Source organism: Somniosus microcephalus, chromosome 10 (assembly GCF_052327205.1).
Source record: "Somniosus microcephalus isolate GS21.2 chromosome 10, FLI_Smic_1.0, whole genome shotgun sequence".
NCBI classification, from domain to species: Eukaryota; Metazoa; Chordata; class Chondrichthyes; order Squaliformes; family Somniosidae; genus Somniosus; species Somniosus microcephalus.
Window position 1 is genome coordinate 171,876,485 of NC_140996.1, and position 17,155 is coordinate 171,893,639.

Sequence of the window (17,155 nt, forward strand, 5' to 3'; positions counted from 1 at the left end):
ACTGATACTAGCTTTTCATTCCAGATTTATTTAATTAACTGATTTTAAATTCCCCAGCTGCCATGGTGGGATTTGAACTCACGTCTCTGGATCATTAGTCCAGGCCTCTGGATTACTAGTCCAGTAACATAACCACAATATACCGTTCCCTGTTTTTCTGATATTGTTTTAGATTTCCAAAATCTGTAGTCCTTTTTTTTTATTGTGCAGGAGGGTTTTGTTACCTGAGTCTGGTGCAGCTAAAATGCACAGGGAATCCCTTCAGCTGTAGTGGCTTATTACAATGGCACCATTACTGTCATCTACTCATGTATCAATAATGCATTTATCTGCAACACAATTAAAGAGATTTTTTTACTTACATAGAATGTACAGCACAGAAACAGACCATTCGGCCCAACTGATCTATGCCAGTGTTTATACTCCACACGAGCCTCCTCCCAACCTGCTTCACATAACCCTATTGGCATAACTTTCTATTCCCTTCTCCCTCGTGTACTTATCTAGTTTCCCCTTAAATGCATCTACGCTATTTACCCCTTATGGAACCCATTAATAAAATTTGCGGAATTAGTCTAAAACTGTGCAGGTCTGTGAATGTTTTTACCTGCATTACACAGTATTTTGTAGCTATATCAGTCTGCATTGCTCGTTTGTCAAGTACTTCCAGGTGAGATGTAATACACATTAAATAGAGAGTAAAAGTGCCTCCCTACTGCCTCAACAATGTACCTTAAACCCAACCACAGGAAGACACACCTATTGCACCAGTGCGAATATTTCCAACTTCCACACTTAGATCTCTATAATTGAGATTGCCAATTTGAGTCTAATTGTGGGAAGTTTTATGTGGGCTAGTGGCCAACAGCAACTGGGTTGAGACTGTTTAAATTCATTTCACCTAGGATGTTACTGACAGCACTGAGAAGAAACGTTCATCCATTAGTCTGGGTTAAATTCAAATCCTGATCCCAGTGGTAAAAGAACAATATCTAACCCACTACTTTTTAAAACATTACAGGTGAGAACAATTAGAGGCAAAGGAAAGGACTGCGGAAGACAAAAACCAGAGGCCATAAGCACTGTTCGGCCGTGCAGCGCTCCAGGTGTCCTGCGCAGCCGGTGAGCCGGCTTTTAAATTGAAAAAGATGCACATGTGCGGACTTTTGAATGGACCGCGCAGCCCATTAAAGGGGCCACGTGGCCCCAAAAAAAAATTACAGGGAACATTGGCCATAAATATAAGATAGTTACCAATAAATCCAATAGGGAATTCAGGAGAAACTGCTTTACCCAGAGTGGTGAGAATGTGGAACTCGCTACCACAAAGAATAGTTGAGGCAAATAGCATAGATGCATTTAAGGGGAAGCTAGATAGGCACGAGGGAGAAAGGAATAGAAGGATATTCTGATAGGGCGAGATGAAGAAGGGTGGGAGGAAGCTCGTGTGGAGCATAAAGGCCAGCATAGACCAGTTGGGCCGAATGGCCTGTTTCTGTGCTATCGCCTCTATGTAATTCTATGTATAATTCCACCATCTACTTACACAGTGTGGTAAATTATCCAGGAGTCTTGACAGGAGCACCGACTGGAAAATTTGTCGTGAAGGTCAGCATGCCTGATTCAGGGCGCTCCTGATTTTCTGGTTATTAATTTTAATGGCTGGGCTTGGGGTCTCAGAAAATGCAGTGTTTCAAAACTATCCAGTTACTGCTTCTATGCGCTTATGAGAGTCCAGCTCTAAGTATCAGAGAAATATTGACTGCAAGGTAGACTCATACACATTCTTTTTCACCCTACATCTTCCTTCCAGCTGATGCTGTCCTCAGGGGCAAACCTCTCAGCACTTCCCCCACCGTGACATTACTCCCTTAAAAAGTACCGCTGTTTTCTACCCTTCAGCCAATTTCTGATCATTCCCAGATTTTATCTTGAATCTCCACCATTTTAAACTCTGGTAGTAGCTTTCTGTGTAGAATTCTGTCAAAGGTTTTTTGAAAGTCTAGATATACCACACTTTAAGGATTTCCACAGTCCATTTGGAATGTTACTTGTTCAAAAAGGTTAAGGAGATTGGGTTGGCAGCATCTCCTGCTTCTGAATCTTCATTGGAAGCAATTTACTAGGTTATCAACATGCATGCAATCCTCAAAGTTTACTTCCGAGAGGGTTTATTGTTTTTAAAAGCATTATATAAGTTGTCCTTTTGAGTCAGAATTTTTAAATTGAAGGGGATAAGGAAGTATGCTTGATAATTTATTACTAGACTTAGGTTAAGGATATTAACAGATGATTATACTCGTTTCTAACAGCCACCATTAATGTACAGTTTTATTTTCAGCATGGTAACCAATATAGGGGGACGGTAGTGCAGTGGTTATGTTACTGGACTAATAATCCAGAGGCTTGGACTAATAATGCAAAGAACGTGCGTTTAAATCCCACTGTGGGAGTTTGAGAATTTGAATTGAGTTAAAAAAAAATCTGGAAATAAAAAGTTGGTATCCGTAAAAATGATCATGAAGCTGCTGGTTATCGTAAAAATCCAACCGATACACTAATATCCTTTAGGGAAGGAAATCTGCCATTCTTACCCAGTCTGACCGATATATGTTACTCCAGTCCTTGACTCTTAACTGCCCCTTGAAGGGCCCTAGCAAATCACTAAGTTGTATCAAACCACTTGCAGCAGTTCAAGAAGGTCCATCACCACCTTCTCCGGACAACTAGGAATTGGCAACAAATGCTGGCCTTGCCAGCGATGCCCATATCCCAAGACTGAATTTTTAAAGAACTCCAGGTTACAAGACAGTTACAGAACAAATTTAAAGTATGTGCACAGGCTCTATTTTGAACAGTAGCCTCAAAACCTAATTATATGCCATGATAGTCTCATAGCAAACAAGAAAAGTCTACCGGTTAAATTTTGCTAGACTCAAACATTTTGCTTTCCTGCCAAATATTTTGGTATTTAATAAAAAAAATTATATCATGTATCACTCCATTTGTCTGTCTTGGACAAACACATGATAAGGCTAGACTGTCTGTACGAGACTGTCATTGCTTTTAAATAATGAATTCTTTGCTCTTTCATTCCCCAAGAGAAATCAGACACAATGTGTAAAAATGTTCTGGAACTAATAATTTCCAAAAGTAAAAAAATGAATTCTTAACAAATAAGTTTGTATTACAACCAAAAGCTGTAGCATTTTTGGGATAAAAAAAAGCAATTAGTAGTCAAGTCTGCAAAACATCTACAAGAAAATATTCCAGTAATTTTAAACTTTAAAAAAAAATGTTAGTACACTACAACTTTTTCACGATCTCAGTTTTCCTAAAAAATAGCAGCATTGATGTTTGTTTTGAAACTTTTGAGAGGCCTCAGTTGTAGTTAATTAGAGGTTCAGTGTATGTGATTTTTGATAGCTTTTTAATTGGCTTATAAAGATCTACAAAAAAGACGACTGCAGCTTTAAAATTCCTTTAAAATTCCTGCTGGCTTTGATCCTGCAAGGGACAGATTTATGTCTGTTCAGCGAAGGTGGGCTATGAAATCATCCCGCTGTGAAAGTTCTTGATGAAACACTTGAGCATATACATGAAGCTCCTTTTTCTAATGTTTGCTTCTCTTCCCTCCTCAACCACCAGCTCTATTCAACTAGCCAGAAGACTAACCCTGCCAGACCCCAATAGATCATATTCATGGGACTGCATCATTCTAAAGCCATTGAATTACATGGTGCAGCAGACATGATCTGTACTTGAAGAATTTCAAATGGAGGTTGTCATGGTTCTGTAATGCATTCTTACCCTTCACTATCTTACCCCTTAAAGAAATGAAATAAATAAAAAACCTACAAATGGAACAAAAAGGCAAGTGGAAAAAAAATTCCAGTAACCTAATCTACTGTGAATTTTGCTGCCTTCTGGTTTTTACAGCTTAGGAGTAATGCCTCTTCAATATCTAACTAGTTTCACAGACTTCACTTCTGAAGCCAACTTCATCTCTAAATGTTTTTAATTGTGTTGCAAGTGTCTGAATGTCAAAGCAAATTGCCTCTGGCATTGAAAGTGTAAGCTGCCACTGGAGATCCCACCTAGCTTTTCACCTGCACATCAACAAACATCCCTCGGGAAAAACAAAACTGCGTACAGTTATTTGAATAAAAATCACTCTCACAAGAAACGATGTGATAAAACCAAAACAATTTTGCTGTGGTCACTAAATGTTATTACTGCTGTGTCTGATGTACTTAATCAAAATAGTTTTAATCAGAGTGTAACTCATCGCTAGTTATAAAATATTAAAAAAAATACAATTAACCCTTTACTATTCGAGCAAGTAGATACTCCTTTGTAAAAATGGGAAACAATCCAAAATCAGCCCTGAAGCTTTCTGACTTAAAAAACAGCCTAGAGCAAATACAAAAAAAAAATGCCAGACTCTTTAGTAATGTCTGAATGCAATGTCAATTAGGTTTACATACTGAAGATTTCTGGATCTGAGATAAATGTCAGTTAAATTGTCAGTAAAGTGAACCAACAGACCTTGCAAATACCTGTCAGTAGGGACTACTTAAACCTAATTCTCTTAAAAGCCCAGGGGTCTGCCTCTTGAAACTAGATCCACATATTCATTGCCGTTCCACACGTGTCAAGTCCCTCGGTTGAGGTCAAGACTTGCTAATGTCAGGTCAAGAAACTGATGTACCTATTATATTTTTCTTCTTAACTTTCCATGTAGTTAGTACACATACAAGAGCTATACTAAATTCTGTTGACATTGACTGTAAAATATCCATTACAGCTGCTAGTACACTCCTGTTGGGTAAGGATTTAAAAGAAGTTTGGGAAGACCAGGTGAAGTTTTGTTTCTTTTGTTCAGGGATGATCCATTAGGATTAGGTGCAGGGAGAAACCCAGTCTGAACACTTCCTGGAAGGCTAAATATTATAGATTTTCTATTTTAGTTTCAGCCTATGCGGATGGGTGGAGGTTGGGGGAGGGGGGTCGGGCCAGAGAACTACATTCCTTTAGACATCTCCCTTGACACTACATCATCTTAAACTCCACAGCCTGCACTGAAATATTCCTCTACCCATGAGGAATAGAAACTCAGCCTTTTTATTTCATAAGCAAGTGTTGATCACAGATCTGATGCGAATCTACAGCTGTAGTATAAAATAGTTTTTTTGGCATGTATGTAGAGTTGGAGCAAAAAACATACTTAGACTAGACATAGTACATTTTTCAAGACTTGGGCCCATGGTGTGGGAAAAAAGAGTGGGGGGGGGGGGGGGGGGGGGGACAGAAAAAGAGTATATAGCAGAATTATGATAAATGAGTGACTAGTTTGCCAAGAAATGTTCTGCCTGAATCAGGATTATGCCTGGATCAAGCTTTCTGTAAACTGTGGATAAAAAGATCCAATTGGAAAATCTTTGCATCACGAGCCATATAACTGCTCAAACAAAAGTGATTAGATTTAGATAATGTGCTCCACATAAGGTGAGGTTTAGTGATGGTTGGACTGTATTTAAGTGAGCTGAGCATTAAATAGGCAAAGTTTTCATGAAAAAGTTTGATCAACCTTTTTCCTCTCCAAACAATAAAAGAGTTAAGAGCCTTGCGTCTTTTTCATCACAACGGGCCAGAATTTGCTATCAAAATAACGGTGAGGCTAAATGGCGCCGCCGTCATTTATGCGCAAATGGTACAACATGTTCAGCTGAGGGGCAGATGCGCGGTTGAAAGTGGATATCCAAAAATTGCTGTACAAGTTGCGCCGCTCCCCCCATTAGATTTGCGAAAATGGCATTTTGCTGTCTGCCTCACATTAAATGCATTGAACGGTGTGAAGCTGCTGTATTTGTGCAGTAGATACAAACTAAACTCGCCACAGAAAGTTAAGTCTTGTCATTTCAAGTCTAAGTTGCCTTTTAACAAGGTGATAGGTGTTAATTACTGTCAATTCTCTGGCTCTGAAAATTAACTATTATAAGTGTGGAGTCTCATTCCTTCAGGTATTAATTGTTGTTGGAGATTTAAAAAAATTTAAAGTTTATTTTAAAAACTTTTCCCTGCTGTCTCTTTTTTCTCTCTCTCCGATTCCAATCTTTCTTTCCCTCTCTTTATTTCTCTTTCTGTACCTGATTAGACATTGAATTCAGCCACTCTAATTTACACTTTCTTCTCAGTCCTTGCGCTGTTTATTTCACAATCCTTCAATTGGATTGGTTAAGGAGATGCACAGTTGGTTGCCCTGTTCACTCAGGTCCCAGATGCCCTGTTTCCCTCGCTGCGTCGTTATCAGCTCACACTTTCAGCAACTTGCCACACAAATTTTTTTTAACCTAAACATGCAAGGGCAAGTCTTCGCAACGGCAGCTGCCGTTAGATGCCCTGCTACAGCAAAATCTGCACCATTGGTGTAAAGCACAAATGAAATGATGACATACTCCGACTCAATGCATATTTATGCATCGTGTCTCTGTAAACAAACCATAAAAGGTTTGTCAAACACTTGTTTTTAAAAGGTGCCATTTTCATAAAATAGATTATGCTGAATCTGAAACTCTCTAACAGGAATGAATAGGAAGTGGCTTGGCTTGATTATTCATTTATATAGAACCAACTGTACCACTAAAAACCAAAAATATATAAAAGGAGCATCAATAGAAAACAATTTCTACACAAACTTGGATGACAATTAAATTGTGGCCGACAGTTAAATTAACACATATACGTAACAGTAACCCGTTAGTTGTATAGTGCTTTGGGACGTCTTGATGACGTGAAAGATGCTGAATAAAAGTAAACTCTTTATTTCTTAAATAATCAACATACAGTGGAATATCAAGAAAGAACATGCCTATACATAGCGCTGTTCACAACCTCAGGACGTCCCAAAGCACTTCACAGCATAGTAAGTGACATAAGAAAACTACTAGGCACTTGGTCTAAGCGTTAAACAAAGCTTTAATCAACTGTTTTACAACATGGAGGTCTAGTTGTGTCTTTCACTAGTTCCTGATAAGAATGTCCTGCGCAAGCTGGGCCCGTGCCCGAGTATTTATACTCTCCCTGGACAGCGCCAACCGTAGGCCGCTCAGTATTATTTCATAAGTCTTTCTTTCATGAATGACTGATTCATGTCAGTAAGTACAACAGTAACTACACTTCAAAAGTAATGTAGGAAATGTGGGAGCCAACTTACGCACAGCAAGGTTCCACAAACAGCAATGAGATAAATGACCAGATAATCTGGTTATTTTGTGATGTTGATTGAGGATTAAATATTGACCAGGACACTGGAGGAGAACTCCTCTGTGCATCTCCTTAACCTTCTTCGAAATAGTGCCATGAGATCTTTTACACCCACCTGAGAAGGCAGTCTCGGATTAACGTCTCATCTGAAAGATGTCACCTCCGACAGTGCAGCAATCCCTCAGTGCTGCACTGAAGTGTCAGTTTAGGTTATGCGCTCGAATCCCTGGAGTGGGATTTGAGGCCAGTGGTGATGATGTGGAACTTGCTACCACTTGGAGTGGTTTAGGTGAATAGCATATGTAGTGTATGTAACCGTTCCACCTTTAAGAGAACTATTTTAGTAACCGTTCCACCTTTAAGAGAACTATTTTAAGAGTTGCACTACTTTATCTTGGCTGCTGTATACTGTAATACCGGCGGTGACCACACTGGTATATAAGTGCTGTGTAATGATTTATTGGGCAGTTCCGCCCTGACCCTCAACTAGTAAAGACCTGTTAAAGTTTACTCTTGTGGTCTGTGTAGTAATTCTCAATATAACACACAGACTTAACAGTGGCGACGAGTACGATCTTACCCTGCGGCAGAGATACATCCAAGGCAGTTTAACAGGCGTCGAGAAGAGGCATCCGCCCTCATCATTCTGCTGAGAAAAGACTCGGGTCTGCAGAGCACAGGAAGAATTCTGACACGAAGCCTTCCATCAGCAACAGGCAGTGATCATCCCTTCTATCACGGTGGTGGGTAAGCCGATCAGCGACGAGCAGCAAGTCGGCCACGTTGACTGTGAGTAGGGGAGAAAATAACAAAAAAAAACGGAGGATATAAGGGCGGAGAACTCGACCACGGCCGGGGAAAAGAGCCGGACAGAAGTCGGGGCCAGAGGCGCTGAGACTGGGGCAGTGTAAGGCACGGAAGCCGCGGTGAATGCAAACGCAGCCGGTGTGAGAGACCGGGCTACAGGCGGGAACGCAGCCGGTGTGAGAGACCGGGCTACAAGCGGGAACGCAGCCGGTGTGAGAGACCGGGCTACAAGCGGGCTGGGAGACGCAACAGCGTCGAGAGAGAGCTCGACCGCGACCAGTGAAAAAGGCCAGGCAGCTACCGAAGCCGCGAGGCGCAGCGACCGGGACAGCGTAAGGCGCGGGAGAAAATAGCGGGCTGGGAGACGCAACAGCATCGAGAGAGAGCTCGACCGTGACCGGTGAAAAAGGCCGGGCAGCTACCGAGGCCGCGAGGCGCAGCGACCGGGACAGCATAAGCGCGGGAGAAAATATTTTAAAAAAAAAACCACGGAGAACTCAGCCGCAGCCGGGGGGGGGAAAGGACCGGACTGCAAGAGGGGCTGGGAGGCACGATTTGGAAACCGCTGGGGAGGGCGAACGCAGCAATACGGCAATCGCCATTACAGCCAGCGGGGGAGAAAGGCAAACGCGGGAAGCCGCCATTTTCGTAGGCGGGGGAAGAAGACGAGCGCGGGAAACCGCCATTTTGTAAAAAAAAAAAAAAAAATAATTCTTGTTGTTTCTCAAGAAGAGTGCGAGGATGCCTAAGCATGGTAACATCAACGATTTCGATCCCGATGTTGAAGATTGGGCCACGTATGTAGAACGCATAGAGATATATTGTAAGGCAAATAAAATATCAAATGAAGATAAAGCATTAACCTTACTAAGCTCAATGGGTGCGAAGACATATGGGCTATTGAAGCATCTTCTATCACCAGCTAAACCGGCGGATCAGACTTTCGCTAATATTGTTGCTGTCCTGAAGGATCATTTGAACCCCACACCGCTGATGTTAGCGGAACGATTTAAATTTTATGCGAGAACGCAACTGAAAGAGGAAAGCAACGCGGAGTACTTAATTGAACTGCGTAAGCTAGCGAAATACTGTCAGTTTGGGGAAGGACTGACAGAGGCACTGAGAGACAAATTCGTGTGCGGATTGTCGAAAGAAGGAACACAAAAGCGGCTACTTGAAGAGAATGATCTTACACTTGATAAGGCTGTCTCTATTGCAGCATCGCACGAAGCCGCAGTGAGAGGCACTGCGGAAATGCAGCTGAAGGCAGCGATACTCAGCGTAGATCAAATGGCTTTGGGTACAACGAAATGTTATCGTTGTGGGAAGACAACACACGATCAGAACCAATGCTGGTTTAAAAACCAGGAATGTAGAAAATGTGGCAAGCTTGGTCACATAGCTAAAGTATGCCGGTCAGGAAAGAAGACCAGCAACAAAAAGTCACCACAGGAAAAGTGCAGAAAGGTACATAAGGTGGCTGAGAAGAGTTCGGATGAACAGAATTCGGATTCAGACTCCAACAGCAAGGAACTGGGTAGTCTGAGAATTCACAACGTGAGTAAGGAAGCTGACCGACAAACTATCTGGGTCACACTGCAGATAGCAGGTGTCCAAGTGAAGATGGAATTGGACACCGGATCGGCGTTGACGGTCATGAATAAGCAAGATTACAAAAAGTTATTCAAACATATTCCCCTACGGGATATGGAGATAGTATTGCAGACATACACGGGGCAAAAGGTATACCCCATCGGAAAGATAAAAGTCAAGGTGATACACAAGGGCAAAGAACACCAAGGAATGGACTTATATGTACTACCTGAGGGAGGTCCACCACTTCTGGGACGGGAGTGGATCAGGAAAATAAATATGGACTGGCACTCCCTAAACGCAATAACGGTAGATTCCGGAAAAAAAGATGTCAAACCTGAACGATTGTCCAGAATATGGAATGAGGGCATATGCAGCAGTGACAGTGACAAAGCAGAGAGTGAGAACTAGGTGAAGACAATCAGCTCAGACCCTGGAACTGATGATGGTAAGACCAGCCCATGTGCAAAAGACAAGTCTAAAATGGACTTGCAGACTAATGATGGAAAAACGAAGGAGGGTATAAATGCTTCAGGAGAGAACAAAGTATCAGAACAGAATTCCACTGAACAACAACAACATAGTTTGACGGAGAATTCTGAGTCTGTCCAGTCTACAGACATGCACATTTCTGAGGAACACCGGGCTCGAACTCAACTCAATTTCAAACTACAACAGCAATTAGAACAAATGATTCGCCGTTTTGAGCAAGAGATGATTGCAAAGAAAAAGTTCTTTGACACAGAGTGGGAGAATCTGGAAAGACAGCAGAAGCAGCTGATTGAGAAAATGGAACAGGAACACACAAACCGTCTGCGCGATGAGGCCAAATGAATCAAAGCTGAGCAAGAAAGGGAATATGTCAAATTCATCGATCAGTTGAAAGCTAAGAAGAAAGAGCACCCTTTTGTGAGCAGTGTCAGCAGTAATAAGCCACTCAGGGAATTGGTGGCAGAGGCAAAAACTGAAGATGCTGCAGAGATCAAGTTTGTTGCTGAAAGCGCTACTTCCAGAGCTTTGCTTCGAATTAAAGAATTGCCAGTTAAAATTGTGAAACCCTTAAGAGAGAAGAGTGGCATGGAGAAACATCGTGTCATTTTCGAATGCAAGGTTTCCAGGCCAAATGCTGCTGTCAAGTGGTATTACAAAGACAAAGAGATTCATCCCAGTAATAAATATGAGATTGTGAGTGAAGATGTGTACAGGAAGCTCGTTATTAATAATGTCGCTTTTGAAGATGAAGGCAACTACATGTGCGATGCCATAGATGACCAAAGCACAGCAAAGTTATATGTAGAAGAGCAATCAATTGCCATCATTAAACCCATAGGTGATGTGGAAGTGACAGAGCCAAGTGACGCCATTCTTGAGTGTGAGCTTTCAGTTGCTGACGTGAAGCCTCCAAAATGGACACTAAATGGTGAAATTCGTCATGCTTCTGAAGATGTGGACATTGAGCATAGTGGCACTATTCATCGTCTCACTCTGAAAAAAACAACTTGTAAGATGACCGGCTTGCTGCAGTTTATCGCAGGGAAATCAAAATCTGAGGCGAGGCTGACTATTAAAGAGCCTCCGTCGAAGGTAGTCAAAGAACTACAGAACATTACAGTGGGAGAGAAGCATTCTGCTACTTTGAGCTGTGAGTTTACACCTACTTCCAAGATGGTCAGATGGTACAAAGACCAGAGCTTAATCGAATCTTCTGACCGATACAAATTTAAACAAAATAAGAATGTGATAGAACTTACCATTACAAATCTCACCCCCAAAGACTCTGGTGAATATAGCTGCAAATCAAGTAATGCACAGACCACAGCCACACTCACAGTTGAAGCTCCAAAAATAGAAATAATAAAACATTTGGAGGACGTAGATACTGAGGAGGACAGCAATCTAGTATATTCATGTGAGTTGTTCCATGATGATGAAGATGATGACTCATCTGAACCATTATCACCCCTACCAGGTCACGCACGTGGTCCCTCCGAACTGAGCCAAATCAGTCCGGAAGCAGAAAAACTTCCCAAGGTACTCGAGCCTTTAGAAGTCAACAATGCTGGTTCTGAAGTTACGAAAATTCAAGCTGTTAAGTCCAGTGAAGGACTATTAGATAAGTCACCCCAGCAACGAAAACCTACTACACCACCGAGAACTACTACACCACCGAGGCGTTATCCGGACCGAGTCAGGAAGCGTAGGAGGCGCCTCCGCAGAGACTGAATCTGTGAACTGTTTTTACATGAAGTTGTGTATATATGTTATGTTTAATGGGGAATATATATACTGTTAAGCTAAAAAGGGAGGATTGTAGTGTATGTAACCGTTCCACCTTTAAGAGAACTATTTTAGTAACCGTTCCACCTTTAAGAGAACTATTTTAAGAGTTGCACTACTTTATCTTGGCTGCTGTATACTGTAATACCGGCGGTGACCACACCGGTATATAAGTGCTGTGTAATGATTTATTGGGCAGTTCCGCCCTGACCCTCAACTAGTAAAGACCTGTTAAAGTTTACTCTTGTGGTCTGTGTAGTAATTCTCAATATAACACACAGACTTAACAGCATAGACTTGGAGACCTGCCATGTGGAGAGGTTGATGCAGATAGCACTGATGCATTTAAGGGGAAGCTTGATGCATGCATGAGGAAGAAGGGAATGGGTGAATATGGGAGCAGGTAGGAAGAGGTCATTTAAGTGGGAGGAGCCTCGTGTGAAGTATCAAAACCAGTTGGACTGAATGGCCTATTACCGAGCTTTTGATTCTTTGTAATTCTACGTGTATTCCAACTGCACAACAGAATAAATACTTCTCTCTTCAAAATCTTGGTGTAGAATTGAAATCAGCTGAAATCAGGTTAATATACACCACGTGAAATATATTTCAGAACTCGTTTCTAGATCTATCTACAATAAATCAATTCAATCAGGAAGCATTTTTGTTAATACAAGCTTAATTTGAACAATATATTTAAAAAAAATTACCACTAGAAATTCTTTTTTCTCGACTCGTTGGTTGCCATCTGTGTCCAGCATACTAAAGGCAAATTGAAATCCAGTGTGTGGCTCTGTAAGCATAAGAAAGACCCCTCATTAGCATTGTTCACCAAGCAGAATTCCGTGGGCTGGATTTCCCTCTGTTTGGCAGGCTGTTTCGGGTGTATCCGGAGTGACCAAAGGTGTAAAGTTGGGGGCTGGGGGGGGGGGGGGGGGGGGGGGGCGGGCGGCTGAGGCCGAGGCCGAGGCCTAACACCAGGTCTCCGCCCCAAATCTTTACTGGCCTGTTGAGGGTGGACATCATTGGCTGCTGCATCCTTGCCCCACCACATGTAAATGACAGGGGCAGGCAGGGTTCATTGCAGGGCCACATTTCCCTCTACTACTGCCTAGTGTTCAGCAGTGGTAGAAAATGTCTCAGGGGATGAGGTGTTGCGGAGCCTCCATTGTTGAAGGCCAAAAGGGACCTGGTGAAGCTTGAAATGAAACAGCTAAATTTTATTACTTAAGTTTTTAAACATTTTCATAAAGTTTTTAACAAGTTTCTTTATTTTTTTGAAACTTCCTTTTTTAAAACTTTCTTAAGTATTTAAAAATATAAAAGTATATGATTCTTTTTTCCAAACAGTGTTTTTAAATTTAATCTTGTAGAATGGGCTTCAGGAACCAACGAGCTTTCCCTTGGGCCTCACTCATTCCATTCACTTTGAGGAGAAACAGGAATAGGATCAGGTGGCTCCACCACATGGATGCCAGACTGAACAGGGACAGTAGATGGCCTCCAGCTCCTGCCCGCTAGTACTCACACCTCCCCTTCTGCAGGTGAGCTACTTCACTGTGACCCTAGGCAATGCTTTAGAAGAGTTTGCTTCCCTCATAACGTAATAATGGAGTTGTCCCAGCTGCCGCACTGCTGCGGGCTTGGCTCAGAAGAGAGACCTTGATCGAAGATCCAACCCTATCGCTAAATGGGCCATGCCAGCATGGTCCCCTTTTGGCAACAAATACAACTCAGTCATGCTGCCATTAAGCTCTCCTCCACAGCTGGCAATGTTGCCATTTGGAGATCTTTCTTCTACTCCTTAGTGCAAGGCATTCTCCCATGTTGCCCCAAATCATCCTGCACATATCCTGTCGGTGACAAAAACATCTCACTCACAACAAATCTGACAAACTTCCCTTTGCTGCTCTTTCAGTCTTAAGTCTCCTACTTCTCCTGCTTAGTATAGCAGTGGTAAGAGGTTCTAAGAAGCCTTGGGGGATTGAGGGGGTACCTCCTTGGGTTAGGTTATGGGTCATTTCCCCTTCAAGTGTGAAGGCACTCTCCATGCTATCATACGGAATGAAACCCAGGTTTCAACAGTACTCCTGAATGGGAGTGGGGTGGCACACTGCCAAAGCCAGCCCCTTCCACGGGCTTGGATCATGCACTTTGTCGGCCTTCTTCCCTTGGGACCACGTCCTCCTTTGCCAGAATACTCCTCAACTTTAAATTTGTGGGCTCGGTGCCCTGAAGGACTACCAGCTTCAGAAATTGCACTGAGCCACAATGTTACAGACACAAAATGGCTGCATTGACCCTTTCAGCTGCTGCAATATCACTGAATTTTCCATCTCCCAGAGGTGTGCTGCTTTTAGAAAGTACAAATAGCACCTGTAGCCTGTCATGAATATAAAATTAATGTGCACCGAGGAAAATTCAGCAGGTTCTCAGTGGTATAACACTGGACAATTTAAGGACAATTCCAGTGCACTTCTGGTGTCAGCCGTGGCTCAGTTGTAGCACTCTCGCCTCTGAGTCAGAAGGTTGTGGGTTCAAGTCCCACTCAAGTCCCTAATCTAGGCTGACACTCCAGTGCAGTGCTGAGGGAGTGCTGCACTGTCGGAGGTGCCGTCTTCGGCGGATGAGAAGTTAAACAGAGGCCCAGTCTGCTCTCTCAGGTGGATGTAAAAGATCCCATGGCACTATTTTGAAAAAGAGCAGGGGAGTTCTCCCTGGTGTCCTGGCCAATATTTATCCCTCAACCAACATCACTAAAACAGATTATCTATTCTTTATCATATTGCTGTTTGTGGGAGCTTGCTGTGCCCAAATTAGTTGCCGCGGTTCCTACATTACAACAGTGACTACACTTTAAAAGTACTTCATTGGCTGTAAAGTGTTTTGGGACCTCATGAGGTTGTGAAAGGTGCTATAGAAATGCAAGTTATTTCTTTCTGGCAATGAATCAACCGATGAGAAAAATCTAGCATTGAATGTGAGGGATACTTTATTTTCACTTTGAAGTTAATGCAGCGTCACTGTGTATCAAAATGCTTTGCAAGTGCCTGCTCCAAGTGATCCACAAACCAACAGAAAAATGCAGGCCACCCAAATCTTTAAACAACCCTGGCGCTATTATTTGTTACTGCAGACTGTGCAGCTGAGTTCATGAAACAATTGACATTTAAATCAGATGTTGCAGCTTAATTTTTTACTATAACAACTTACATTTATATAGCGTGTTTAACACAGAAAAATATCCCTAGGTGCGTCACAGGTGTAAGGAAAATGGATGCTGAACCAAAGGAGCGATTAGGAGAGGTGACCAGAAGCTTGTTTAAAGATTTGGGTTTTAAGGAAGGTTTTAAAGGAGGAGCTGGAGGTTGAAAGGCAGAGGTGTTTAGTGAGGGAATTCCAGAGATTGGGAGCTAAGCAGCTGAAGGTATGGCTCCCAATGGTGGGATAAGGTAGGAGGGATACACAAAAGGCCAGAGTCAGAGAAATGGAAGATATGGTGGGGATTGTGAGACTGGAGGTCATAGTGATAGCGAGCCATAGAGGGATTTAATGCAAGAATGAGAATTTTAATACAGGAAACTTTGGTTTATCCGGAGGTTGTATGTCCGGAAACCTCAATCTACCGGCAGAAATCAGGAGCTGTTTTGTTAGGTTGTTTTTCTTCTCGTGGCTTTGTTTTCAACAGTCGGGCTCTGGAAAGTCTCTCTGAAGCTGTTGCTAAGCTACAGAGACACTTCCAAGGTACGGGCCGACTGTTTACAAGCTGTTGCTAAGCATCAGTGTTTGTTGTCAGATACGGAGATGAAAACCTCCGTATGCTTCAACATTAACTTTGTATGTCCGGCAGTTTTGATAGATCGGCAACAGCTCGGTCCCGTTGGTGCCGGATATAACTAAGTTTCCTGTATTGAGGTATTGGGAAGGGGCACTGGCAGCCATGTCAGTGAGGACAGGCGTATTGGGTGAGCGGAACTGAATATGGGCAGCAGTTTTGGATGAGTTGATGAAGGATGGAAGGCTGGCCAGGAAAGAATTGGTCTTGCTAATAAAAATAAGAGTCAACACATTAAAGAAATAAATATATAATCAATGTATCTGGTGCAATTATATTCACTGGTTAAAAATCACTCTCTTGTTTTCATTTCTCAAATTATGCCAATCCACAGATGACACTAACATCTGGAAGCATCATTAGTAATATGCTTGCTTGAGGCAAGTTAATTTTGTACTTCCATCCTTTAGTCCTGCACTCACAATCCAAGTCAAATCGCAGTGTTTGTGTTCCTCAGCATTTTGAAGATTTGGAAGGTGTCCCACCTGCCAGTCCTCTTTTGTCCAGTAAAATCAAATCCAGTTCTTCTAGTTCTTCATGACTTAGAACTAAGATGTCCAACATTTTGGAGCTAGGGGTTGGATACTTGTGTCAAAACCAGTGACTGGCTGCATGATTTTGCAAAAATGCAATTCCTAATGCACAGAAAATTCAAACACCCTTATATGAAAAAATTCAAATCGCCATACACAAAAATGCAAGACCCCATATGCAAAATAACGGCATCACGCACGTACAAAAAGCCAGACTCCCCCATACATAAAATACACCAGCCCGACACAAAAAAAGGGAGACTCACAAAAAAATAATCAAGCCCTTCCCCTCTTCCCACTGCTCTCACCCCCATCCTTCTCTCTGTCTCCTCATTCACAGTTTGAAATCGCAGAAGATTCAGCTGCAGCTCTCTAAACTTCCCAGGCTGAAGGACTGATTTGTACATAAAGATTGCTCCCTCATTCGTCTAAATCCACCAATCTAATTTCCTCCAGGCCAGGGAATTTGAAGGGTTGCAGATGAGCCATTTGCCTGGACCATGATTCTTCTCATCATCATTAAACATACAAAGACAATCTCAACTATAGTTAGTTTCAGCTCCCAACTGTAGTTGAAACTGGCATTGTGTGTTTAAGAGGAGAAATGTGAGCTCGACGAAAGGAGTTTGCAGACCAGATTTGGCACACGGCCCGCCGGATAGACAATACTGACTTAAGAGTCCCAAGTCTTAGTATCATTTCGGTGGGTCTTTTTTGGACCAATGCATTGATGTCCTTTTAAAGGCAAGACACCTAAACTGCATAAAATAGTTCAAATATGGTGTCTCAAATAATTCATACAAAGTTAGTATGATAAATAATCATATCAAAATCCTTTTTGCCT

The 17,155-nt window shown here is 42.3% G+C and overlaps 1 protein-coding gene across 3 annotated transcripts in view; it reads right to left on the minus strand.

The window, feature by feature from the left end:
• micu2 (mitochondrial calcium uptake 2) overlaps positions 1–17,155 on the minus strand; it is a 572,545-nt gene that overhangs the window by 100,713 nt on the left and 454,677 nt on the right. For all 3 annotated transcript variants that reach the window (XM_085999181.1, XM_085999180.1, XM_085999182.1), the window contains one exon: positions 12,654–12,736. In XM_085999181.1, coding sequence (XP_085855307.1) covers positions 12,654–12,736 — 83 coding nt within the window. The remainder of the gene's footprint in view (positions 1–12,653; positions 12,737–17,155) is intronic.